Source organism: Scyliorhinus canicula, chromosome 3 (assembly GCF_902713615.1).
Source record: "Scyliorhinus canicula chromosome 3, sScyCan1.1, whole genome shotgun sequence".
NCBI lineage: Eukaryota > Metazoa > Chordata > Chondrichthyes > Carcharhiniformes > Scyliorhinidae > Scyliorhinus > Scyliorhinus canicula.
In genome coordinates, this window is record NC_052148.1 from 86,320,415 (window position 1) to 86,346,814 (window position 26,400).

Here is a 26,400-nt window from a genome sequence, read left to right on the forward strand (position 1 = left end):
TTTTTTCTTTCATGGGATGTGTGTCACCAGCAAGGTCCACATTTGTTTCCCAACCCTAAGTGACCTTGAACAAAGGGATATTTAGGAGTCAACCACGTTGCTATGCTTCTGGAGACACATTTAGGCCAGACCAGGATGGCAGATCTCCTTCACTAAACGGCATTAGTGAACCAGATAGGTTTTCACCACGATCGGCAATGGTTTCATGGGCATCGTTAGACTTTTAATGCCAGATATTTTAAGTAAATTCAAATTTCACAATCTTCCAGGGTGTTATTCAAACCCAGGTGGCTAAATACCCTGGGTATCTAGATTACTACAGTGCAGTGATAACATGACTGTTCCAGAGCAATACCTGGGGGAATGCATGCTCCTACTGTCTTCTAATTGGACAGTTCTGTCGCCTTGTGAATGACGCGTTACCATCCCGCCCCCCCCCCCCCCCCCGTGTCAAAGATGGCGGCGCGCAGTCGGTGGCCGTTGGTGCGCGCGGTGGATTTGAATACCGGTCGGAGGCTCGGAGCGGGGCTAGGCACCGAGCAGGCAGCGACCCCCACCCCGATCCCCCGGTACCCGCCCGTTCTGCCGTCCAGAAGCGCCAAGAGCAAATCGGCTCAAGGGCGGAGGGTGGAAGAGTTTTTCCAGCGGGTTCATGGCGCCGCCGGGGGGGCCGAGAAGATCCGGCTCCTGAGCCGGATCCAGCGGCCCAAGTACGTGGTTTATCCGCAGACGTTGTCGATCGAGGCGGATCGCTGGTACCAGAGCTTCACCAAGACGGCCTTCGTGGCCGGGCTGCCCGGCGGGCTGCCCGGCCGGCTGCCCAGCGCCGCTCCCGGGGCTGCCCTGGAGCTCGGCCAGCTCCGCTCGCTGCTCTGCGAGGCCCTCTTGCAGGAGAATTTCTACGTGAAGCGGCGGCGGCCGTTCCTGTACCGGGAGAGGGAACAGACGGTGCTGCCGCTCCTCGGCAACCTGGTGCCGCGGCTCATTAGCGCCCTGGTGGAGAAAAACCCGCTGCTTGGAGCCTCCTCCTTGGGTAAGGAACCATCCCCAGCACCGCCCTCTGGCCCGGGGGCTTTCCTCACTTCATCCCGGCTGGAAAGGGCCTCGGGCGGTATTGCTCGACCGCCTGATAGTCCCTTTCGGTGAATTGAAAGGTGTAAAAATGGCCGGGGCAGCTGATCCCATCGCCCATGTCAGAGACTCTGTAGTGCTGGAGGAGACCATTCAGCCCATCGAGTCTGCACCGACCCTCTGCAAGACCCCTAGGCCCACCCTATCCCCGTAACCCCACCCTATCCCCGTAACCCCACCCTATCCCCGTAACCCCACCCTATCCCCGTAACCCCACCCTATCCCCGTAACCCCACCTTATCCCCGTAACCCCACCTTATCCCCGTAACCCCACCTACCCTGCACATCCTGGACTTGTGGGAGGAAACCCACGCAGACATGGGGAGAAAGTGCAAACAGTCACCCGAGACCAGAATTGAACCCGGGAACCTGGCTCAGTGAGGCAGCAGTTCTGACCACTGCCACCGGCAATGTCAAGTTTAAGAATTTAAGTTCACGATCACAGCTCCCATTTTTTCTGACACGTAAGGAATGATCCTGTGATTCGCTTATTTGGTGCTACCGTCTGCTCTGTCAGATCTTTCCTTTTGTTCTGATGCAAAAGCAAAATATTCCAGCTGTTGGATATCAGTGATAAAACGAACATGTTGTTCAATGACGGATCATTTATCTGAAATGTTAAATGGATGCTGTCAGATCAGTTGAGCATTTTCAGTATTTTGTGATTTTTAAAACAAATAATTGGTCTGGGAGGTTCAACAACTGTCACCAAAACAGCTGTAATTAAAACATCTGACCTTGTTTGTTGGAGATATTCCATTTGGCATGCTTTCACATGATTATGTCCAATAACATTGAGGTTGCCAATAATGACTTCTAACTGATCATTCCCAGCCACTTACCCCAAAATGCCCATTGTCCATAGTTGCTTTGTCATCATTGTTAATGGAACTCGGCACCGGTATCAGTAGACGGTGCATTTTAATGCCAATGAGGTCATTGTGCCTAACTCTGCTCTTCAGTCCCACTGCTGATGCACAATTTGTCGCTCCCACACTTGTAGGCTACTATCACAGCCTCTTAAAATAAATGTAAGATACAGTTAATGTTAAAATCTGAAATAAAACATTTAATGCTCGGAAAACTTAGCACGTCCTTTCTTGACATTCAGTTGCATCACCATTGCTGAATTCCCCCACTATCAACATCCTGAGGGTTACCGTTGATCAGAAACTGAACTGGATGACCATTGCAAATACTTAGGCTACAAGAACAAGTTAAAGGCTGGGTGTTGCTGGCTAGGACACATTTACTGAATACAACCTTCTTGAGGTTGTAGTCCATGTGGCGTAGGTAGATCCACTGTGCTGTTAGGGAGGGAGTTCCAAGATTCTGAAGCAGTAATGGTAAAGAAACGGTGATATATTTCCAAGTTAGGATGTGAGTGGCTTGGAGGGAACTTCCAGGTGGTGGTGTTACCTTGTTTCTGCTGCCTTTATCCTTCTAGATGGTTGTGGGTTTGGAAGGTGCTGTCTGAGGAGTTTTGGTGAGTTCCTACGGTGCATCTTGTAGATGTGTGATTGTTTGTGTGGATAGTGTACCAAACAAGATTGCTGCATAGTAATGATCTTCTTGAATGTTCTTGGAGCTGTACTCATCCAGGTAAGTGGAGAGTATTCTATCATACTCCTGACTTGTAGATGGGTGGACAGGGGAGTCGGGAGGTGTGTTACTCACAAAGAACAAAGAAAAGTACAGCACAGGAACAGGCCCTACGACCCTCCAAGCCTGCGCTGACCATGCTGCCCGTCTAAACTAAAATCTTCTACACTTCCGGGGTCCGTATCCCTCTATTCCCATCCTATTCATGTATTTATCAAGATGCCCCTTAAACGTCACTATTGTCCTTGCTTCCACCATCTCCTCCGGCAGCGAGTTCCAGGCACCCACTACCCTCAGTATTAAAAAAACCTCCCTCGTACATCTCCAAACCTGCCTCTCGCACCTTAAGTTGATGCCTCCTAGTAATTGACCCCTCTACCCTGGGAAAATGTCTGTGACTATCCACTCTGTCTATGCCCCTCAGAATTTTGTAGACCTCTCAGGTCACCCCCTCAACCTCCGTCGTTCCAGTGAGAACAAACAGAGTTTATTCAACCTCTCATCATAGCTAATGCCCTCCATACCAGGCAACATCCTGGTCAATCTCTTGTGCACCCTCTCTAAAGCCTCCACATCCTTCTGGTAGTGTGGCGACCAGAAATGAACACTATACTTCAAGTGTGGCCTAGCTAAGTGCTATACAGCTGAAACTTGACTGCCAATTTTTATACTCAATGCTCTGGCCAATGAGAAGGCAAGCAAGCCGTATGCCTTCTTAACTACCTTCTCCACCTGTGTTACCCCTTTCAGTGACCTGTGGACCTGTACACCTAGATCTCTCTGACTGCCAATACACTTGAGGGTTCTACCATTCACTGTATGTTCCCTACCTGTATTAGTCCTTCCAAAATGCATTACCTCATATTTGTCCGGATTAAACTCCATCTGCCATCTCTCTGCCCAAGTCTCCAAACAATCAAAATCCTGCTGTATGCTCTGACAGTCCTCATCGCTATCCACAGTTCCACCAACCTTTGTGTTGTCCTCAAACTTACTAATCAGACTTTTTCCTCCAAATCATTTATATATACTGTGAACAGCAAAGGTCCCAGCACTGATCCCTGCGGAACACCACTAGTCACAGCCCACAAATCAGAAAATCACCCTTCCATTGCTACTCTCTGCCTTCTATAACCTAGCCAGTTCTGTATCCATCTTGTCAGCTCACCTCTGATCCCGTGTGACCTCACCTTTTGCACCCGTCTGCCATGAGGCCTTACTGAAGTCCATACAGACAACATCCACTGCCCTACCTGCATCAATCATCTTTGTGACCTCCTCGAAAAACTCTTACCAAGTTAGTGAGACACGACCTCCCCTTCACAAAACTGCTGCCCCTCGCTAATAACGTCAACTTGCTTCCAAATGAGAGTAGATCCTGCCTCAAAGAATTCTCTCCAGTAATTTCCCTACCACTGATGTAAGGCTCACCGGCTTGTAGTTCCCTGGATTATCCTTGCTACCTTCTTAAACAAAGGAACAACATTGACTATTCGCCAGTCCTCCGGGACATCGCCTGAAGTCTCTGGCCTGCTCTTGCAGCTACAGTGTTTATATGGCTAGTCCAGTTCAGTTTCTGGTCAATGGAAACCTCCAGAATGTTGAGAGTGGGTGGGATTCAGTGATGATAATGCTATTGAATGTCAAGGGGCAATGGTTAGATCTCTCTTGTTGGAGATGGTCATTGCCTAGCATTTGTGTGGTGCGAATATAACTTTCCACTTGTCAGCCCAAACTTGGATATTGTCCAGCTGCATTTGGACACGGACTGCTTCAGTATCTGAGAAGTCGCGAATGGTGCTGAACATTGTACAATAATCAGCAAACACCCCAAAATCTAACCTTATGATGATGAAATGTTATTGGTGAACCAGTTGAAGACGATTGGGCCGAGGACACTACCCTGAGGAACTCCTGCATTGATGTCCTGGGACTAAGATGATTAACCTCCAACCACCACAACCATCTTTCTTTGTGCTAGTCATGACTCCAATCAGTGGAGAATTTTCCTCCTGATTCCCATTGACTCCATGTTTTGCTGGGCTCCTTGGTGCTACACGACGTCAAATGCTGCCTTGGTGTGAAGGGCAGTCACTCTCACCTCACCTCTGGCATTCAGCTCTTTTGTCTATGTTTGAACCAAGATGTAATGAGGTCAGGAGCGGACTGGTCCTGGTGGAATCCAAACTGAGCAGTGGGCAGGATATTGTGAAACAAGTGCTGCTTGAAAGCACTGTTGATGATCTGTTCCATCACTTTACTGATGATTGAGTAGACTAATGGGGCGGTAATTGAGTGGATTAGATTTTCTTTTTGTGTACTAGACATACCTGAGCAATTTTCCATATTGTTCGGTAGATGCCAATGTTTAGTTCTTCTTGGAACAGCTTTAACATTAACACGAGTGACTAATTACAGCTAAGGAATTGAACATTTATGCGTTAAAGAATTTTTTTTTTGTTTCAGATTATGAACCAGAAGTTAACTTTTACTGGTTGCGGGGTGAACGAACTGTAGCTCGAGGGCATCGGAAAGGGCATGTAGACCCGATTCGTTTCCAGATTGATGACAAACCTTATTGCCAAATTCGAATTCCTGATCAGCTCCCTGAGGTAATTCAGACAGCTAAGGGATATTAAAGGCATTTTCTGTGTTTGTATCCAGAAGTTTCTGCACTTTAGTCGGTTAATGTTGGCATCATTTTGGTAGGAATAACAGCAAACGGGATTATTATTTAAACAATAAAATATTAAAGCATGCTGCTGTGCAGAGAGACCTGGGTGTGCTAGTGCATGAGTCACAGAAAGTTGGTTTACAGGTACAACAGGTGATTAAGAATGCAAATGGAATTTGTTCTTCATTGCTGGAGGGATGGAGTTTAAGACTAGGGAGGTTATGCTGCAATTGTATAAGGTGTTAGTGAGGCCACACCTGGAGTATTGTGTTCAGTTTTGGTCTCCTTACTTGAGAAAGGACGTACTGGCACTGGAGGGTGTGCAGAGGAGATTCACGAGGTTAATCCCAGAGCTGAAGGGGTTGGATTACGAGGAGAGGTTGAGTAGACTGGGACTGTACTCGTTGGAATTTAGAAGGATGAGGGGGGATCTTATAGAACCATTTAAAGTTATGAAGGGAATAGATAGGATAGATGCGGGAGGTTGTTTCCACTGGCGGGTGAAAGCAGAACCGGGGGCATAGCCTCAAAATAAGGGGAAGTAGATTTAGGACTGAGTTTAGGAGGAACTTCTTCACCCAAAGGGTGGTGAATCTATGGAATTCCTTGCCCAGTGAAGCAGTTGAGGCTCCTTCATTAAATGTTTTTAAGGTAAAGATAGATAGTTTTTTAAAGAAAAAAGGGATTAAGGGTTATGGTGTTCGGGCCGGAAAGTGGAGCTGAGTCCACAAAAGATCAGCCATGATCTCATTGAATGGTGGAGCAGGCTCGAGGGGCCAGATGGCCTACTCCTGCTCCTCGTTCTTGTGTTCTTATCAACTGATCGGTCAAGTAAACCAGCACTAAGTTTAGAGTAAAGTTCTCTCTTCTGTCACAATACTATGTTTTAACTTTTATTAAATCCTTTAAGACCACTTTATTTTCTTTTAATTTGGTTTGTGGGAATGGTAGTTACTGAGTTTAGCAGTAAGATATCTGGCTTAATTTTATCCTAGAAAATTTTAACTTTTAATGATGCATGGTGCTGAACTGCTCTCATTTATTCATCTTCTGAAAGAAAACGTAACGCACTACATCTCTATTCTCTAAGTTACCTCAACGCTTATAATTTCAATGAATTAATTTTTTTATTGTTTGAATTTTTTCAAATAAAGCATCTGATGGACAAAATTCCATTTTAAAATTTGTTAAAAAGAAAGTAGCAAATAAATTCAAGTTATAGAAAATACAATAAAACAACAATACAGACATAAGATTCAATTTTTTTTGAAGTGAGAGTACTGGGTAGTGCAGTGAATTGGGCAATAGTCTGCAATTTGTTTCTTTGTGAGCAACATGTTTGTCTGCTTTTAATCTAATTCCGGCACAATTTTCAGCAATTTCATTCTGAAAGCAAAATACTATTGTGAAAAATGTTGTTGGTGCGTTAGTGTGTGTGCTCTTCGGAGGCTGGGCAGACATGTTATTGAGGCAAAGTAGAGAAAGCTTCCCTCTGCACCAGACCTGATCCCATGGGTGGTTGATGCTGCTACTTTGTGTTGCCCAGTGAGTTCTGTTCACCAGTATAAATGTCCCTCACAGAAAAATTCAGATTGTATTACAAACTATGTTAAGTTTAATTAAAATTCCTAAATGTTTTATTCAATGTCCTTCAATATTCTTAAACAAAACACTCGTGTGAATTCATAGCTCCCTCAGGGGCAGCCACACAATCTCTCTTTTGAGCTGGAAAGGAGCAACTGCTTCAAGTTCTGCTGAAAATCTGTTACATTAGGGGGAGAGTTTTATATATATATATATATATATATACTGTACAATTGTACTAATTCAATAATTCACATGGATGGAAAATAATTTACTTTGATGCCTGCTGCTTTGAAGAGAGCTTGTTGTCTTTAGTGTGCTTTGCATGAACACACTTGACCAGGGAAAGAAAGCAAGCTTGCATTTATGAAGCACCGTTCATGACCCCAGGCATCCTCAAGCAGTTTACACCGAATTAAGTACTTTTGCAGTGCAGCCACTATTATCATAAAGGAATCACAGTTAATTTGGACAAAGGCAGTAATGTGATGATGACCAGATAATCTGTCTCAGTTTGTACAGTTAGAGATCATTAAATATTGGCCAGAATTCTAGGAGATTTTCCCTGCTCTTTGAGGTAGTGCCAAGGACTTTTTTACATTAACCAAGATGGCAGACGAGGCATCAGCTAACATCTCATTTGAAGTATGGCTTCTTTGACAATGCAGAACACTTGCTTGCCACGATTATGTGCGCAAGTTGCTGGAGGTGGGCCTTGAACTTAGAACCTTCTGATTCTTATGAAAGTGTTACCCCTGAGCCAATACCAATTACTCAGTTACTCCTGAGTTGTTTCGCTCCTGTAGGAAGTAATCTATTTCACACTTGCGTGTTACATAATTCTCTTTATAGTAGCACATCAGACTTTTATCATGTTCAATTAAAGATCACTTTTTCTTGTAGATGTTGAAGTTAGTCAGGTAACACCAGCCAATTGGTCTTTTGTATGCTACTGACTTTAGAATTCATTATTTTATTTTCTGCAGGGGACTTGTTCTTTGTTTGCAAGATGGCTTTCCTTTCGAAGAGTTGGCCTTGCTATTCTGCTCTTTTGACTAATTTTTGATTTTTCCCTACTTTAGCCAAAGTGAATCAATTTGCATGAGATTAGAGGAATTAATTCACAAGTTAAAGGAAGGGGAAGCCATGTTTGTTGATTGAAAGCATCTGCATGAGATTTAGTAATTCGTTTTATATCAAATATTTAGATTTTTGTTTGGAGCTGTTACTCAGACCACACGAGTAACCTCGAAGTTCTTTTAAAATTATATTCAGCATGGTTACATTCAATTTCTCGCTTCTAATTCTGGGTGAAAAGCTGACTTATTTGTATGCTTCTTTTTATGGTTAGTGATTATATTGTTACACTCTTTAGCTAATTAACTTGGGGGCCTCACGGTAGCATGGTGGTTAGCATCAATGCTTCACAGCTCCAGGGTCCCAGGTTCGACTCCCGGCTGGGTCACTGTCTGTGTGGAGTCTGCACGTCCTCCCTGTGTGTGCGTGGGTTTCCTCCGGGTGCTCCGGTTTCCTCCCACAGTCCAAAGATGTGCGGGTTAGGTGGATTGGCCATGCTAAATTGCCCGTAGTGTAAGGTTAATGGGGGGATTGTTGGGTTACGGGTATACGGGTTACGTGGGTTTAAGTAGGGTGATCATTGCTCGGCACAACATCGAGGGCCGAAGGGCCTGTTCTGTGCTGTACTGTTCTATGTTCTAACTAACCTTTAAAGCTGCATTATTATTCACTGCTAAGATGTGAACTTTTATCATTAGTAAACATTGAAATGCTTGTTTGCTTCAATGCTTTAACCTCAGCCTCTGGATTGGCAGATTGTATCCTAAGTAACTGATTCCGAGAACTTTATAACTGGTTAATACTGAATTTTTAATTGATCGTTAAAAGTTAGCTGTTAAGCCTTTGCCGAGGTGGTGAGGGAGCAGCTGCAGGCAATCAAGGCAGAGTTAAAAGCAGACGCAGAGGCCGCAGCACAGGCAGCAGTGACCAGGGCCATGTCAGGGGTGCAGCAGGTTCTGACCAGATTGGAGAAGAAAGTGGATGCCCAAGGGAAGATACTGGAAGCCCAAGGGAAGATACTGGAAGCCCAGGGGGCAACCATTAAAGAGCTGGAGAAGGCAGCGACTGACGCGAGCGACCGGGTCATATCCCTGGAGAGGGGAATGGTGAAACTGAGTGCAACACAGGGGAGCCTGAAGGGCAGGGTAGACGACCAGGAGATCAGCTCGAGAAGGCAAAATATTAAGATAGTGGGCCTGCCAGAGGGGATAGAGGGTAGAAATCCCACAACATTCGTGGCTGCGATGCTGGGCTCCTTAGTGGGGCGGGAAACTTTTCCCACCCCACCAGAAATGGACAGAGCTCATCGGTCACTGCGCCCGAAGCCCAAGGAAGGGGAAAAACCGAGAGCAGTTATAGCCAGACTGCACCGGTACCGGGATAGGGAGACAATCCTGCGCTGGGCCAAGGAGAATAGAGCCTGCAATTGGGACGGGCACGCCATCCGAATCTACGAGGATTTTGGAGCGGACATAGCTAAGAGACGGGCGGAGTTCAACAGAGCGAAAGCAGCTCTCTATAAGAACAAAGTACGTTTTGGTATGCTGTACCCAGCAAAACTCTGGGTCACATACCAACACAAGGAATATTTCTTTACAGCCCCTGCCGAGGCGAATAGATTCGTCGAGGAGCACGGGCTGGAAAAACGCCATGGGAAGTAGGGACGAGGGGCCCATGGCAAGGAGATACGTCATGCCGACGGGGGGGGTGGGGAGGGGCGAGGCAAAGCCAGCCCCCTCCCCCCTGGCAGGAACACCCAGAACGGAAAACAACCCAATGCCCAAGGGCCCGCTCCAGGTGGGAGGCCAGGCCCCGGCACGAGGGAACGGGAGTACTGGAGAGGGGAGAGGGGAAGCGGGACAGCAACCTCCGAGAGGGGAGCCACCGTGCTAGCAGGAAAGCTAGCGAAGGGGGCGCGCAACAGAGCAGGGCCGCAGCGCACCCCCAACAGGGGGGAAGGCGCCAGGCAGGGGAGGGGGGGGATCACCCATCAAAGGTGGGAGAGCAAATGGGGACAGGAATGGGGGAGAGAGGGGCAATGGAGGGGTACGCGGGTATCCCCGAAAGGGATAGAGCGGGGGGGGGGGGGCACTCGGGGGGCGAGAGACCAGGGAGGGGAAACGCAGGGACGAAGGGACAAAAGAGGCCAGTAAGGGAATAGGGCCACAAAGTGCCACAGACAAGGGCTCGAAACAGGGAACTGCTGCAAGCACCCACCCAGTACGGTCTGTGGGTGAAGGGGCCCCCCGGAGTGCAGGGGACTACCCGCGTGGCGGACACAAAGTGGACGGCCATGGCGGGTGTCCCCGGGACAAGGGGGAACCCCGGAGCGCAGGGACCCGACCGCATGGGGAGAGCAGTGATAGTGGACATCCTGGACGGCCCCCTAACAAAGGGAAACCCCAGAGGGCAGGGGCGCGTCCACCGGACAAATATGGTTAACCCCACAGGAGCAAGGGGGCAGAAGCCCCCCACCAGAATAGTCACCTGGAACGTAAGGGGACTTAACGGCCCAGTGAAGAGATCTAGAGTCCTCACCCACCTTAGAAACATGAGGGCCGACATAGTCTTCCTCCAAGAGACGCACTTGAGGGAGCAGGACCAACTGCGGGTAAGAAAGGGCTGGGTGGGACAAACCTATCATTCCTGTTATGGGGCAAGGGCCAGGGGGGTGGCGATCCTGATTGGCAAGAGGACAATGTTTAGGGCGACAAAGACGGTTACGGACCCAGGGGGACGGTATGTCATGGTCAGCGGGGCCCTGGATGGGGCGCCGGTAGTTCTAGTTAACGTGTACGCGCCCAACTGGGACGACACGAGCTTCATCCAAAAGACCATGGCAGAAATCCCGGACATAGCGACGCACCGACTAATCATGGGGGGGGACTTCAACTGTGTACAGGACCCAACGACGGACAGATCAAACCCCAGAACGGGGAAAACCTCAAACATGGCAAGGGAACTCAGCCACTATATGGAGCAGATGGGAGCAGTAGACCCCTGGAGATTCGCCCACCCGGGGGAGAAAGAATTCTCTTTCTTCTCCCCAGTACACAACGTGTACACCAGAATTGACTTCTTTGTGGTGGGGAAAACGGTGCTTCCAGAGATAGACAAGGTGGAATACTCCGCAATTGTGATATCAGACCACGCTCCACACTACATGGATGTGCGGCTAGAGACGGGAAGGGCCCAGCGCCCCAAATGGAGGTTGGACGGTGCCTTACTAGCTGACAAGGCCTTCAGCGAAAGGATAGTGCAGGCCATAGCGGAGTACACTGAGATCAACCAAAACGGGGAGGTCTCACCCTCCACGTTCTGGGAAGCGCTTAAGGCCGTACTAAGAGGGGAAATCATAGCCTACAAAACGCAAAGAGATAGGGAGGAAAGGGTGGCTAGGCAGAAGCTGGTCGACTCCATACTGGAGGTAGACCATAAATACTCCGAGGCCCCGACTGTAGAACTCCTGGCGGAGAGAAAAGAATTACAAAGGAACTTTGACCTGCTCTCCACCAGGAAAGCAGTACACCAACTCCGCCAGGCACGCGGGGCCCTATACGAACACGGAGACAAAGCCAGCCGCCTGTTGGCCCACCAGCTGAGAAAGCAGGCAGCCAGCAGAGAAATTGCGCAAATCAGAGATACCAGAGGCACGTTGGAAACAGAACCAGAGAGGATTAACAAAACCTTCAAGGCCTTCTACCAAGAGCTGTACACCTCAGAGCCCCAAACGGGGAAGGCTGGGATGAACCGGTTTCTTGACGGACTGAACATACCAGTTGTGGGAGAGGGCAGAAAACGGGATCTGGAAGCACCACTAGCACTGGGAGAGATCATGGAGAGCATTAGCTCCATGCAGGCGGGGAAGGCGCCGGGACCGGACGGATTCCCGGCGGACTTCTACAAAAAATTTGCGACAGCGCTGGCCCCGCACCTGCGGGAGATGTTCACAGACTCGCTAGCTAGGGGCACGTTGCCACCCACGTTAGCACAGGCCTCAATCTCGCTGATACCTAAGAAAGACAAAGACCCAACGGAGTGTGGGTCATACAGACCCATATCTCTGCTGAATGCAGACGCCAAAATACTGGCCAAAATCCTAGCCAAAAGGCTAGAAGACTGTGTACCTGAGGTGGTCACAGAGGACCAGACGGGCTTTGTCAAAGGTAGACAGCTGACCGCGAACATCAGGCGCCTGCTGAACGTGATAATGACCCCCTCCGGGGAGAGAACACAAGAGGTGATCGTCTCCCTGGACGCAGAAAAGGCCTTCGACAGAGTCGAGTGGAAATACCTCATAGAGGTACTGGAGCGGTTCGGGCTTGGAACAGGGTTCACCGCTTGGGTAAAGCTCCTGTACAACGCTCCCATGGCGAGTGTACAGACCAACAATACCAACTCCCAATACTTCCAGCTGCACAGGGGCACCAGACAAGGATGCCCACTGTCCCCGCTGCTGTTCGCACTAGCAATTGAACCGCTAGCAATCGCGCTCAGGGCAGCAAAAAATTGGAGGGGGATCCGAAGGGGAGGTAGAGAGCACAGAGTCTCACTCTATGCGGATGATCTGCTCCTCTATATCTCGGACCCACAAAGCAGTATGGACGGAATCATCGCGCTCCTGAAAGAGTTTGGAGCCTTCTCCGGCTACAAACTCAACATGAGCAAAAGTGAGATCTTCCCATTACACCCGCAAGGGGGGGGGGGGGGGGGGGGGGCAGCACTAAAGGGGCTGCCGTTCAAACAAGCCCGACATAAATTCCGCTACCTGGGGATCCAAATAGCCCATGACTGGAAAGGGATCCACAAATGGAACCTCACCAGCCTGACGGAGGAAGTTAAAAAGGACCTGCAAAGATGGAACACACTCCCGCTCTCCCTCGCGGGGAGAGTTCAGACGATCAAAATGAACGTACTGCCCAGGTTCCTCTTCCTGTTTAGATCCATTCCGATCTACATCCCCAAGGCCTTTTTCAAAGCGCTGGACAAACTCATCATGGCGTTCGTATGGGGGGGTAAAAATGCTAGGATCCCAAAGAAGGTCTTACAAAAAACAAAAACCAGGGAAGGGTTAGCCCTCCCGAATCTACAATTCTACCACTGGGCAGCAACAGCCGAGCGAGTAAGGGGATGGATCCAGGAGCCAGAAGCTGAGTGGGTGCGTGCGGCGGAGGCCTCCTGCATGGGAACCTCCCTCCGGGCCCTCGCCACGGCAGCACTCCCATCCCCACCCAAAAAACACTCCAGCAGCCCAGTGGTGACAGCCACCCTCCAATCCTGGAACCAACTGCGGCAGCAACTTGACCTGACCAAAATGTCGAACAGGGCTCCCATCTGCAACAACCATAGGTTCAAACCAGCACTGACCGACGCCACCTTCAAAAGGTGGAGGCAGGACGGGGGAACATTGACAGTCAGGGACCTATACACGGACGACAGAATCGCAACACTGGACGAACTGACAGAGAAATTTCAGCTAGCTGGGGGGAACGAGCTACGGTACCTGCAGCTCAAAAACTTCCTACGAAAGGAGACAAGGACGTACCCACAACCGCCACGACAGACACTACTGGAAGACCTACTGGACGCAAGTATCCTAGAGAAAGGGAACTGTAGTGACATGTATGACCGACTGGTAGATAGGGACGACACCGTACTGGACGCAACAAGGAGGAAATGGGAGGACGACCTGGGGATGGAGATAGGGTGGGGACTCTGGAGCGAAGCACTGCATAGGGTCAACTCCACCTCCACGTGCGCAAGGCTCAGCCTGACGCAACTAAAAGTGGTACATAGAGCCCACCTAACAAGAACCCGTATGAGTAGGTTCTTCCCGGAGGTGGAAGACAGATGTGAACGGTGCCAAAGAGGCCCGGCCAACCACGCCCACATGTTCTGGTCTTGCCCCAGACTCGTGGAGTACTGGACAGCCTTCTTCGAGGTTATGTCCAAAGTGGTGGGAGTGAGGGTGGAGCCATGCCCGATAGTGGCGGTCTTCGGGGTTTCAGAACAGCCAGATCTATTCCTGGGGAGGAGGGCGGACGCCCTTGCCTTTGCCTCCCTGATCGCCCGCCGTAGAATCCTGTTTGGCTGGCGGTCAGCAGCACCGCCCAGAGCTGCGGACTGGTTGTCCGACCTCTCGGAATCTCTCCAAATGGAGAAAATCAAATTTGCCATCCGAGGGTCGGACGACGGCTTCCACAGAACGTGGGAGCCATTCATGCAACTGTTCCGGGACCTATTTGTGGCCAATGTACAAGAGGAAGAATAGTCGGGGGAAGGTAGCGGGAGGGGGGGGGACTACAGGTTCGTTACGGGGGTTCGATGGCTAGCTAAGGCCCAAAACCAAGCTAAATAAACATGTTGAGGGGGGGGGGGGGGCGCAGTTACTACTACGAAGATGCTTACCTGTAAATATGTATGTTAATTTTGCGTGTTTGTTTTTGTTTGTTTTTTTTTGTTTCTCTCTCCTAACAATTTGTAATTTGTTCAATATAAAATACGAAAACTGAATAAAAACATTTATAAAAAAAAAAAGTTAGCTGTTGACTTGAAAAAGAGGCATTTTTAAAATTCAGCTTGTTTCTCTTCCTAGTTTGTGCCCTTAGAGCATTCGATCCCTGAAGATGTTCCTGTTATTCAAATTGAACCAAGTCGGCTTCCATTATTTCAACGGCAGTATGACAACAATATTTTCATCGGTAAGGTGGAAAATGATTTGTATGTGCATGTTTACATTTTATTTTTTTCTCCTTTAAGATTTACATACCATAATTGAATATTTTATTAAAGTAAATGTCGTACCGCATCTTGATTTTGACGGGGTGGGAAATAGAAATCAACTGAATTACTGTATTGTGTTGCATTTTAGCATGACTTAGTCGAAGACTGTCCTTGTATGCCTTCTCTTTACAGGTTCCAAGATTGCTGATTCTTCTTGCTATGGGCATACCCAGTTTCACTTTGCTTCTGATAAATTGAGACGAGAAAAACTAATAAAAGACAATCTGACTGACCAGATTGAAGTGCGTTTGCGTGCAAATGGCATTGCAAGTTTGTTTGCTTGGACTGGAGCGCAAGCAATGTATCAAGGTTAGGCTGTACTAATTCATCAAAGCTTAAAATGTCTTGTGTTTAATAATATGTTCTTATTTGTTTTCTTCTGAACCCTGCTTTACTTATTTTCCATTTCTTATGAATCTCATGTATCTCATTCAAGTAGGCAAACTAGTTACTACAAGTCTTTGCTGACTATTTATTTAACTGATGAAGCTTAACAACACTCAGTTCTTTCACTGACAAGTATTGTAACTGAATAATCTTACGGACTAAAATTTTACAGTAAAAGTGTGCTTTTCAAATGTGACGAATTATTCATGGGGAGACAGTGGCATTGTGATAATGTCTGGATTAGTAATCCAGCAGCCCAGTTCAAATCTCGTGACAAGTGTTTAAATCCTACTTTAGCAGCTGATGAAATTTCTAAATTCATTTTTTTCTGGAATTTAAAAAAAAAACTAGTCTCCGTAATGTTGACCATAAAACCATTGTTGAGTGTCTTGAAAACCCACTTGGTTCACTAATGTCCTTGAGGAAAGGAAATCTGCTGTTCTTGTCTGGTTCTGACCAACATATGATTCCAGACATGTTGTAATGTGGATGACTTTAAACTGCCCTCTCTGAAATGGTGTGGCAAGTGAATCGACTCCAGGCAATTAGTGATGGGCAACAAATGCTGGCCTTATCAGCGACGCTCACAACCATGAAAAAACACGGGCTGAATTTGTCCCCACGCCGGTGTAAAAACATTGGAGTTTCACTCCGAAGATTCCTGAAGAAAGTTTGAGCCATTTCAATGTCCTGCAGGGGGCTAGCAGGGACCCATGGTGATTCACACAGCTTTAGCTATGAATACGGGCCTCTGCACTTCTGGTTTCGAGGCGGTGGCTCCAGCGACCACGCAAAGAGCCATGGCAGACTCGGGCCGCGGAGGCAGCTGCAAGTTGTAGGCCTCCGCCATCGGCCGCACGGCCGAAGATCCAACCGGCCCAATCTGTCCCCCGGCCACCCATAAGGCCCCCCCACCACCACCACCAGGGTGGATGCGAACTGAGTCCACAGCCGCCAAGCCAGGTTCCCGAACAGCAATAGGTGGTTAGAACCACGCTGACAGGAACAGCCAGTTGGGAGCAGAGGATCGCTGGGCGTGCCTCTGGCAATGGCCCCCCAGCTGCGCCGAGTCCTCCCACAAACGCTGATTCTCGGGTCCCAGATAATCGCCGGGCCCGATTTTGGTGCGAAAGTTGACTCTCCGCCCATGCGGCAAAAGTGATTTTGCTGCAAGGCTGTGGAGAATCCAGCCCCACATTTTAAAAAACGTGGCAGCCAAGCGAGTCATTGCAAGCATGATGCTTTGCCAATAATCACTGTTAAGGTTTTAGAACTAACCCTAAATTTACTATCAGGGATGTTGAACCAATAACAGAAATCCAGATTTAATTAATACTTCCCATTTGACAATTATCATTGAGAATTTCTAAATTATTCAAATATCCTGGAAATAATTGCAAAAGTACTTTTCAAGAATATTCAAGGTAGTTTGATCTCTTCGTTTAAAAGGTCAGTTTATAAACTGTAGGAGAATTCCCATTAAATGGTAGCACCACTATCTCCCAATGACACTGATCTGTCGATACAGCTGACCATGACTGAGCAGTTTCATGTTTTAAAAAATGCTTTCATGGGATGTATGTGTCGCTGGCAAGACCAGAGAGTCGTGAACACAGCCCAATCCATCATGTGAACCCGCCTCCCATACATTGACTGTCTACACTTCCTGCTGCCTTCGCGAAGCGGGCACCATAATCAAAGACCCCCTCCCACCCAAGATATTCACCCTTCCAACTTCTTCCATCGGGCAGGAGGTACAAAAGTCTGAGAACACTCACTAACAGATTCAATAATTACTTATTCCCTGCTACATGGTAGCAGTGGTTAGCACAGTTGCTTCACAGTTCCAGGGTCCCAGGTTCGATTCCTGGCTTGGGTCACTAGTTGTGCGGAGTCTGCATGTTCTCCCTGTGTCTGTGTGGGTTTTCTCCGGGCGGCCTAATTTCTTCCCACAGTCCAAAGATGTGCAGGTTAGGTGGATTGGCTATGCTAAATTGCACTTAGTGTCCAAAAAGGTTAGGTAGGGTTACGGGGATAGGGTAGAGGAGTGGGCGTGAATGGGTTGCTCTTTCCAAGGGCCGGTGCAGACTCGATGGGCTGAATGGCCTCCTTATGCACCGTAAACTCTACATTACCATACTCCTGAATGACTCCTCTTATGAACTGACCTGATCACTTCAAACACCTTCTATATTGAGTAGTTCTGCACTCCTGTATGCTTCATCTGATGCTAGTGTCCATGTATTTACATTGTGTATTTATGTATGCCCTATTTTATTTTCATGTATGGAATGATCAGCCTGGACTATGCAGAACAATACTTTTCACTGTACCTCAGTACACGCGACAATGAAACAAATCCAATCCAGCATTTGCCTCCTATCCCTAAAGATAGTGGCTGGATTCTCCAAAAATGGGGCTATGCCCCCACGCCAGGGTAAAAACGCTGGAGTTTTACGCTGGAGATTCCTTAAAAATATTAGCAGTTATTCACCTACCGGCAGGGGGCTGGCAGGGCCCGGAATGCTTCTTGCAGCTTCAGGTGCAGATACGGGCCCCCGCATTTCCGGTTCCGAGTCCGTGAATACGCATGGTGGTAGCCTCAAGCTGCCACGCTGAATGCGATGGCAGACTCACCCGTCAGACCTGGACGAGGAAAGAAGGTCCCAACGATCAGCCCCGCGCCGCTACATATAACATGCCCTATTGTAGCTCCGGCCGCCCAGAAGGCCCCCACCAGACCGGCCGAGGACTGCGTCCGCAGCCGCCACCCGAGGTTGCCGCCCGGCCAGACGTGGTTAGAACCATGCCATCGGGAACTCGGCAGTTTTGGTCGGAGAATCGCTGGGGGGAGGCCTCTTGTCAATGCCCCCCCCCCCCCCCCCCCCCCCCCCCAGCTGCTCCGTGAAATCCCTGAGAATCGCGGGAGTGATGCCAGCTACGATTCCCAAGCGTGATTTTGACGTGGCGCTGCGGAGAATCCCGACCAGTTACTTGCCACACAGCAATAATGCACCTCTTACACCCTGCCCTGCGGCTGCCTTTCCCGTGGCTCCCTTCCACCCCTCCCACTTGCTACACCCCCCACCCCGTTATCTCTTTTACTCCCTGTAGTTGGTAGTGCGGGAGCAGTCCTTGCTCTCAGATTTTGTCATTTATAATAATAATCTTTATTGTCACAAGTAGACTCACATTAACATTGGAATGAAGTTACTGTGAAAAGCCTCCAGTCGCCACATTCCGGCGCCTGTTCGGATACACTGAGGGAGAATTCAGAATGTTCAAGTTACCTAACAAGCACGTCTTTCAGGACTTGTGGGAGGAAACCGAAGCACCTGGAGGAAACCCATGCAGACACGGGGACAATGTGCAGACTCCACACAGACAGTGACCCAAGCCGGAAATCAAACCTGGGACCCTGGTGTTGTGAACCAACAGTGCTAACAACTGTGCTCACATCCATGTACAGGGAACTGTACTTGTTGTTTTCTCTATCTTTTCTTGGATTTTTTGGGGGCTTTGAGGGCATAATTGCCTACTGTGTATTTTGAACCCTGAATGCGTGTCTTCTCAAACTGATAATCTCATTCTTTTATTTTTCAGGTTTCTGGAGCGAAGCAGATGTAACCCGACCATTTGTCTCCCAAGCTGTAATTACAGATGGAATTTATTTCTCTTTCTTTTGTTATCAGTTGAACACTCTGGCTCTGTCTTCTGGGGCAGACCAACATAACCACCGAAAGAACATTTGCTGGGGGACAGAAAGTATGCGCCTCTATGAGGATATTGAAGGAGACAATGTGAGAGGGTTCAATGATGAGGTCCTGAGTCTACTTGTTCACTTCCTGCTCAATAGAGCAGAATCAAAGAAAAGTAGCATAAGCTGAATGCAAAATCTTTTATGTTTGAAAATAGTTTAAAGGTTGTAATATATATTTGAGTCCACACCAATATGTATGGGTTTCAAAAACTGATTAAATGTTCAGTTTAAACTGCCTCAAATACATTCTTCTAAAATGTCCATGGCATTGCTTGGATAGATTTTTTTCAGGTGAAGAGTGTTTTCTCTTTGTCAAGTTAAGTGGAACTCCTTATGCAATAGTTGAAAAAAATAATTCCGATGATTATCTCAAGTTTATGTTTAAAATCCACTCCAACTCAATCATCATGAATTTTAGAGGTATTCTTAAAATAGCTGAACTTGAGACTGTTGTGACAGTTGGAATTGATATTAAGAAACATGGTTAACTTCCAATAATGCAGACAAGAGTGTTGAGCGATCAGGGAAGATGTACCAGGTGAGAAAGGAGATGGAGTTACTTTATATGCTAAGAATATCTTGGAATGGATTCTGTCAATTTGATAGTTAAGTGTTGAAAAACAAAGGTCCACAGTTTAGGTTGATATCATCTCATGATAGATTAGTTCTCTATTTGCATAACCAATTTTAAATAAGGCTATGACGTAGGCTTTCAGATTGTCTTTGTGCTTTAGTTTTGAACGTCCCGTGTTGCAGGTTCCCATCTTTGGCTAGCTTTAGAGTAGTTCCTTTGGTATGCAGGAATCCTTCAAGCGAACCACGCCACTGCCCACTTCCCTCCGTTAACTGGTCCATATCACTTTGCAGCCGTCCTCAGACAGGGCGGGTCCTCTATGCCGTTTCTCCATTGCCTGAGCAACCTGAAATGAACGGGCAAGAATGTAGTCATAGTGGAATTGCAGCCTCTTCCCAGAATAGAGGGGCACCTAAAAAAAAGGGGGAGGAGCCAAGATGCTCCAACATCTGTAAACAGAAGACAAGTCGTCAACATTGTTCGGTTCGGCAGAGGACATTTCAACTGAGTCAAGTTCTCAGAAATATCGGCGGACAAACTAATGTGCATGTGAGGTGGTCACAAGCTTTTCAGCTGAAAACCGAGTGGCCAACCTCCATATCAAACATTTAACAAACATACAAACAAACATACGTGCAGGTTCTATCAGAAAGGCTAGCGCTTCTCTCAAGCGGTTCCCCTTTTTACACCATCTGGACACCTCACTTCTCTTCATTCTCTGCAAACAGGGTCGCAAAGGGGTCGCCGTGTCAGGAGTCAGACATCAAGTCATCCTCTTCTCCCAGATCCCATACCCTTGAATGGATCAGGCATGCAATTTTCGCATTGTGTGACCGGGGGTCACTCTCATCGTTGCGGACAAGTCTCCAAGAATTGTCCCTGTACCAAATCGTGGGGTCTAAAATTGAAAGAACGTTGTCGGGGTCGTCAGTGTTGGGTGTGGGTCTGGATTTTTAATGTAGGTGATCTCCATGGGGTCACTGGAGTCTAAGTCGCTGAAGTGGAGGGAGGAGTGCTGTGGCTGTCCTCAGTCTCACAGTCACTGTCCCTCCCTGTCTCTGCTGTGGCAGCTTGTGGGCGTTCCGGGGCATGTCCTAAAGTCGGTGGGCGGAGTCGAGGTCGTGTCCGATGAGGAACTGATCTGTGAGGGGGAGGGTGGAAATGTGTCTCTTGTGGGCGGGGCGAGGTGTTCTGCTGCATCTAGCAGGACATGGTGCGAGTGGTTTGACTGTTCCATAAGCCTTTAGCTGGTTAATGTGGAACCACGCAGTCTTACCGTTGGGGTACTTTATCCTATATACCATGGGGCTGTTCTTGTCCGAAATTGAGTACGGTCCGGAAAATTTTGGTGCCAAAAACGTGCTGGGGTTATAAACAGATAGCATAACCTGTTGCCCAACCTGAAATTCTGTAGGGTGGACATTTTTGTTGAAACAGGCCTTTCTCTGTTTCCGCCTTTTACCCAATTTTACAGCGGCTGCTAACTGCAGACCTTACAGTCTCAACTAGTTGTTTAACTGCTTTCTCGTGTGTGAGGGCCGTCACTTCTGGGCTGGTCATGTCGAGTCCTAAAAGGAATTCTGATCCTTTCATAGGGCGTCCGGTCATGAGTGTTGTGTGGGGTGAAACCTGTTGATGCTGAAACAGTGTTTCGTATAAACATAAGTGCGAATGGGAGCACTGAATCCCAAGTCGAATTGTTCTCCTGTACCATCTTCCTAAGGGTCGATTTTAGAGTCTGATTCATGCGTTCTACTATCCCGCTTGACTGGGGGTGATATGCAATGTGAAAGTTCTGTTTGATACTGAATATGGTCAGGACGTTCTTCATGACTCGTCCTGTAAAATGAGATCCCTGATCTGATTCTATACTTCTGGGGAATCCCCATCTCGTAAAGATGTGGTGGGTCAGGATCTTTGCAGCTGTCTTTGCTGTGTAGGTGCGTGAAGGGAATGCCTCTACCCATTTGGTAAAGGTATCTATGACCACCAGAACATATTTATAGCCATTCCTGCAAGGGGGCAATGGACCTATAAAATCGATCTGGAGGTTTGTCCAGGGGCCATTAACGGGGCGAGTGTGGCTGAGTTGTGCCTTCTTTGAATACCTCTCCGGGTTATTCTGCGCACAAATTAAACAGTTCTCTATATAGTGGGTAACATCTTGTCTTAAATTGGGCTACCAACAGAGTTGTCTAAGGTGTGTTGTGGTAGGGTCGATCCCTTGGTGTCCATGACTATCATGGAATAAGGCAATCATTTGATTCCTGTCCTGTTCAGGAAGCACATACAATTTATCTTTTATGATCACACCCTCATGTGTGGTCAAAGCGTGTTTGAATTTATCATACCGGCCACAAAGTTTCCTTTAAAAATCTCCCGGAGATTTTCGTCCTGCTTCTGTGCCTGTACTAAATCTTCTATCTCTGTCTGTGAGGCCTGAACTGCACTCACAGGGGCGCTAGCTGGTGCGCTCGCTGGGGGTGTCCAAAAGTGACCTCGCCTGGAACCTGCATTAGCCAGAGCGTCGGCTTTTACCTTTCCAGGGGGGGATGATCTATGGTGACTTCTAACTTTAATGATGCCATACGTCCTATCCTTTGCCTTCTTGAGGATATGGCGGAGTAACGGGGCAGATGGAAGGGGCTTCCCGTCTGCGGGGACAAAACCTCTTGTCCTCCACAGGGGTAGAAAATCTGTCAGGTTGTCACAGACATATAAACTGTCCGAATATATGTCTGGGCTGGGAATCAAGTGATGTATTTGGGTACAGTCATCACACACGGCAAACGCGAGATCGAGTTCAAAAGAATTGAATCGATTGTCAAATTGCCCCTTCCCCAGAATGCTTCAGCCCTCCGGTCGTTTTTAGGACTGGAAAGATGCTAGATATCTTTTTAGCTGCAAAGATCCTGACCCACCACATCTTTACGAGATGGGGACTCCCCAGAAGTATAGAATCAGATCAGGGATCTCATTTTACAGGACGAGTCATGAAGAACGTCCTGACCATATTCGGTATCAAACCGGCTGGGGAACGAATCTGGGTGATCCACTTTTTATGCAATGGCCGCGAGCTCTGCTGCCTGCGCGCCTAAGTGACCTGGGAGTTTTAGAGATATCTCCTCTAAAGCGCGTCCCTGCACATCCTCAGCATAAATCCCGCATCCAGTGATGCGTTCTCCATCTAAAACTGGATGAACCGTCCACATATATTTTCAATGGGGCACATGTGTCAGTGTGCTGGGTGCGCTGGCTTGAATTCCCTATCTTCCTGGGGGGCGTCTTGGCAATGAATGGTCCTGTGTTGTGTAGGGGTGCTACTATCTCGCATTCATGGGGTTGTCCTGGATACTGTAGGTTATCCGCTAGAAATGTGTGTGTCTTGGTCCGTTTAACTGTTATGTCCCGTCCTTGTAACAGTAGTGTCCACCAAGCTGCTCTTATCTGGCTCACTGAACCGTCCTTCAGTCGACCGTCTAAAAGTAACTGTGTGGGGGTGTGTTTGGTCAAAATGGTGATGGGATTGAGTCCGGTAATGTACGAAAAGTACTGAACTGCCCAAAATACTGCTAGTAGGTGCCTCTCGCAGGCTGAAAATCATTGTTCTACAGGGTCTAAAAGTCTGGAGGCATAAGCCACTGGTCGTAGCTGCTCGTGCCGTTCCTGAAGGAGCACGGCCGAGAGAGTCAGATCGGTGCTAGCTACCTACCTCTATTGCATAGGGGGAGAGTGGATCTGGAACTTGTAGCACGGGTGCTGTGCTGAGGGCTTTCTTTAACTCTTCCACAGCCTGTATGCTGCGGAAGCCATTCCCAAGGGGCTCCTTTCTTAAGGAGGTCTGAAAGTGGGGCTGCCTTGGTCACAAAACCATCGATATGGTTCCGACAATACCTAACCAGTCCTAAAAACGACCGGAGGGCTGAAGCATTCTGGGGAAGGGGCAATTTGACAATCGATTCAATTCTTTTGAACTCGATCCCGCGTTTGCCGTGTGTGATGACTGTACCCAAATACATCACTTGATTCTCCAATATCTGGGCTTTTCTGGGGTTAACTTTACATCCAATGTCTTGTAAAATTTCCAGGAGCTCGGACAGAAGCGTGATGTGCTCTGCCTTGGTGTCTGTCTGCAGTAATAGGTTGTCCACATACTGTACCAGACATTCGGGCCGGGAAAATTTTGCTAGTCCATTTGCCAGCTGTCGGTGGAAAATGGAGGGTGAATTGTGGAATCCTTGTGGGAGGCATGTCCACGTATACTGCTGTCCTTTAAATAAGGCAAATTTGTACTGGCACGCCTTTGCCAATGGGATTGACCAGAAGCCGTTGCTAATGTCCAATACCGTGAAATATTTGGAGTGGAGTCCCTGCTTGAGCATGGTCTTGGGACTTGTTGCTACCGTGGGGGCTACTGCTGGGGTTACTTTGTTGAGTTCCCGATAATCTATGGTCAGACGCCATGATCCGTCGGCCTTCCTCACTGGCCAAATAGGTGCATTATTAGTTGAGGCTACTGTCCTAAGTACACCCTGCTCTAATAAGCTCTCTATAACCTTTCCAATTTCTCCCTCTGCTTCTAGGGGAAATCGGTACTGTCTCTGTGGTCTCTGGTCAGGTGCAGTAACTTGAACTTGTCCAGTCATTCTGCCGCAGTCGTGCCGGTGACTGGCAAATGCTGTCCTGTGTCTGTTCAAAACTGCCCTAACCTGTTTGTCCGTGCTCAGCGTGGTTGGGTCAAAACAATAGTTGCCTACTGCGCTAATCCTGTTTGCATACTCTCCTACTGTGAGAGTTGTGGGTGCTCTGTCAGATTTTGCCATTCTCCAGACACACTGATTTACTGGATCAAACGACAGGTTGTGGGCATTCATAAAGTCAATGCCCAGTATGTGTTCTGCTGTGTGGGGCAGATTAACTAACACAACAGGGTGTCTGGTGGAGATGTTCCCTAGCTGAATTGATACAGGGGCTGTAATGTGTCCCTGCTGTGAGTGACCTGTAAATCCGCTGAGTGTAATTGTGGATGTGGTGGGCCACGTGTCTGCTTGTGCTGTAGTGGAGGAATTAATGGTAGTGCGGGACCCTCCTGTGTCCCAAAGTAATTCTATGGGCTTCCCTCTAATTTTTGCTGTGACCACCGGTCTGCCGGATCGGTCCCAGAGGGTGTCACAGACCCAAGTGGGGGAGCCCGAACACCGTCAGTCCGTCCCGTCCACATTGGTCTGTCCTGTCTGCGTCCCTATACTATGGTTAGGCTTTGCTTTGTTCCTGGTCAGAGTGCCTGGCTGCTGGCCTCTCTGAGACTTCTGCGGGCCGTTGCATTCCCTTGCGAAATGTCCTAAATGTCCACAGTTGTAACATTCCTGCGACTTCTGTGGGGTGCTGTTCTTTCCTTCATTTACCCATGCGGGGTTTTGGTGCGCTCTTACTGCCTGTATATTTGCTGCAGCCTGAGCTTCTTCTGGGGTCTTAACTTTAACCTTGCCTTGGACGGATTGTTCCCAAGCACGGGACAATCTTTTCAAAACCCATTTTTCATTATGGGCCTCTTCTGAGGGGTCATAACTGCTGCAGACATTCTGTCCTGCATCTGTGGCGTGAGTTTATGGTGCGGGTCCATTTAACCATATTGTCGCGGGTTAAATGTGCGCGGTCTAAAACGGCAGTGAAATGAATCCACAGCCTTCCTGCGAATGCTGTGGGATGCTCTGTCCTTTTCTGCCTACACTTATTTAGGCCTTCGACTGGGTTTCCTCTGTTGTACCCTATCGCGTCTAAAATAGATGTATGCATCTCTTCTAGTGTGCCTCCTCCAACGTTCTGTGGGTCGGGGAGGGCTGCTACTACCGATGAGTCTAAACTCAAAACTGTGAGCTTCACTCGCTCTCGCTCATCCAGACCATACGTGGTTGCCTGTTGTTTAACTCTTGCGAAATATTGGTGGGGTTCTGCAGTGGGGAGGAACGGGGTGATTTTCTCACATGCGTCCCTTAGTTGTGTTACAGTTAAGGGGGTGGTGTAGGTGACCTCTGGTGCGCCTTCTGTGGTTGCCTTTCTTTGGGTGGTGACTGGGTTTATAGGTGCGGGTGCTATCTGATCTGTGGGGGGTTGGGGCGCTTTCCTTTTCTGTTGCGCTGCTGGCGCACATGTTCCCTGAACATAGCGCTGCACGGTTTCGCTTAATTCCTGCCAATCTGGGGCATTTTCCTCATCTAACTGGGTTCCAAATGTCTCTTGGAACCCATTCTGCACAGAAAGCAGAGATTGCAGCTGCGCAATCTTCTTCCTACATTTAGCATGATCCACTGTGCTTTGCCTTTGTTCAGTGGTGGCAGCATGGAGTGCTCTTAAAGCTGCCTTTAGGTCAGAGCACTGCCTTTGCAGTGCCTCTACCTGCTTCTCTGAATTTTCTCTTATCAGAACTGCGCGCTGCACATCCTGATAGGCTTTCTCATACTGGGCTTGGGAACTGCTCAGATGGGCTACACAAGACTGATGTGCCCTCTTGGCATCATCCACCTCTCTATCCTTCTCTGCCAGTCGTTGCCGTCAACCTAGATTCTCCTTTTCGATGTCCCTGACATCCACTTTGCTCATTCTATTCCTCTCTTCTAATTCTTTGCGGAGCGTCCGAACGACCACCTCTGTGCCTCGCAATTTTGCCAAGCAGGACACAATTGCCATCGGCTTGCGTGCTTTTCCTAAACTCTTTTTATGAATTTGAGATAGGTTCTCCCACCAAGTATGTCCTATACTCCCGGGATCTGTCTCCTCATTCAAACAAAACTCACTCCAAAGGGGCCATCCTTTCCCTTTGAGGTACTT

General features: G+C 48.2%; 1 protein-coding gene across 1 annotated transcript; it reads left to right on the plus strand.

The window, feature by feature from the left end:
- The first annotated feature begins 454 nt into the window (after positions 1-454).
- On the plus strand, positions 455-19,244 carry mrps30 (mitochondrial ribosomal protein S30). Its single transcript, XM_038790851.1, has 5 exons — positions 455-1,033; positions 5,200-5,345; positions 14,664-14,769; positions 14,984-15,160; positions 18,842-19,244. The coding sequence occupies exons 1-5, from the start codon at positions 457-459 to the stop codon at positions 19,123-19,125; spliced, it is 1,290 nt and encodes a 429-aa protein (XP_038646779.1). The 5' UTR covers positions 455-456; the 3' UTR covers positions 19,126-19,244.
- The last annotated feature ends 7,156 nt before the right edge of the window (positions 19,245-26,400 follow it).

Coding starts and splice junctions, on each gene's coding strand:
- mrps30 (XM_038790851.1), top strand. CDS start 457: ATGGCGGCGCGCAGTCGGTGGCCGTTGGTGCGCGCGGTGGATTTGAAT. Junction 5,346..14,663: donor TTCCTGATCAGCTCCCTGAG/GTAATTCAGACA, acceptor TTCTCTTCCTAG/TTTGTGCCCTTAGAGCATTC. Junction 14,770..14,983: donor TGACAACAATATTTTCATCG/GTAAGGTGGAAA, acceptor TTCTCTTTACAG/GTTCCAAGATTGCTGATTCT.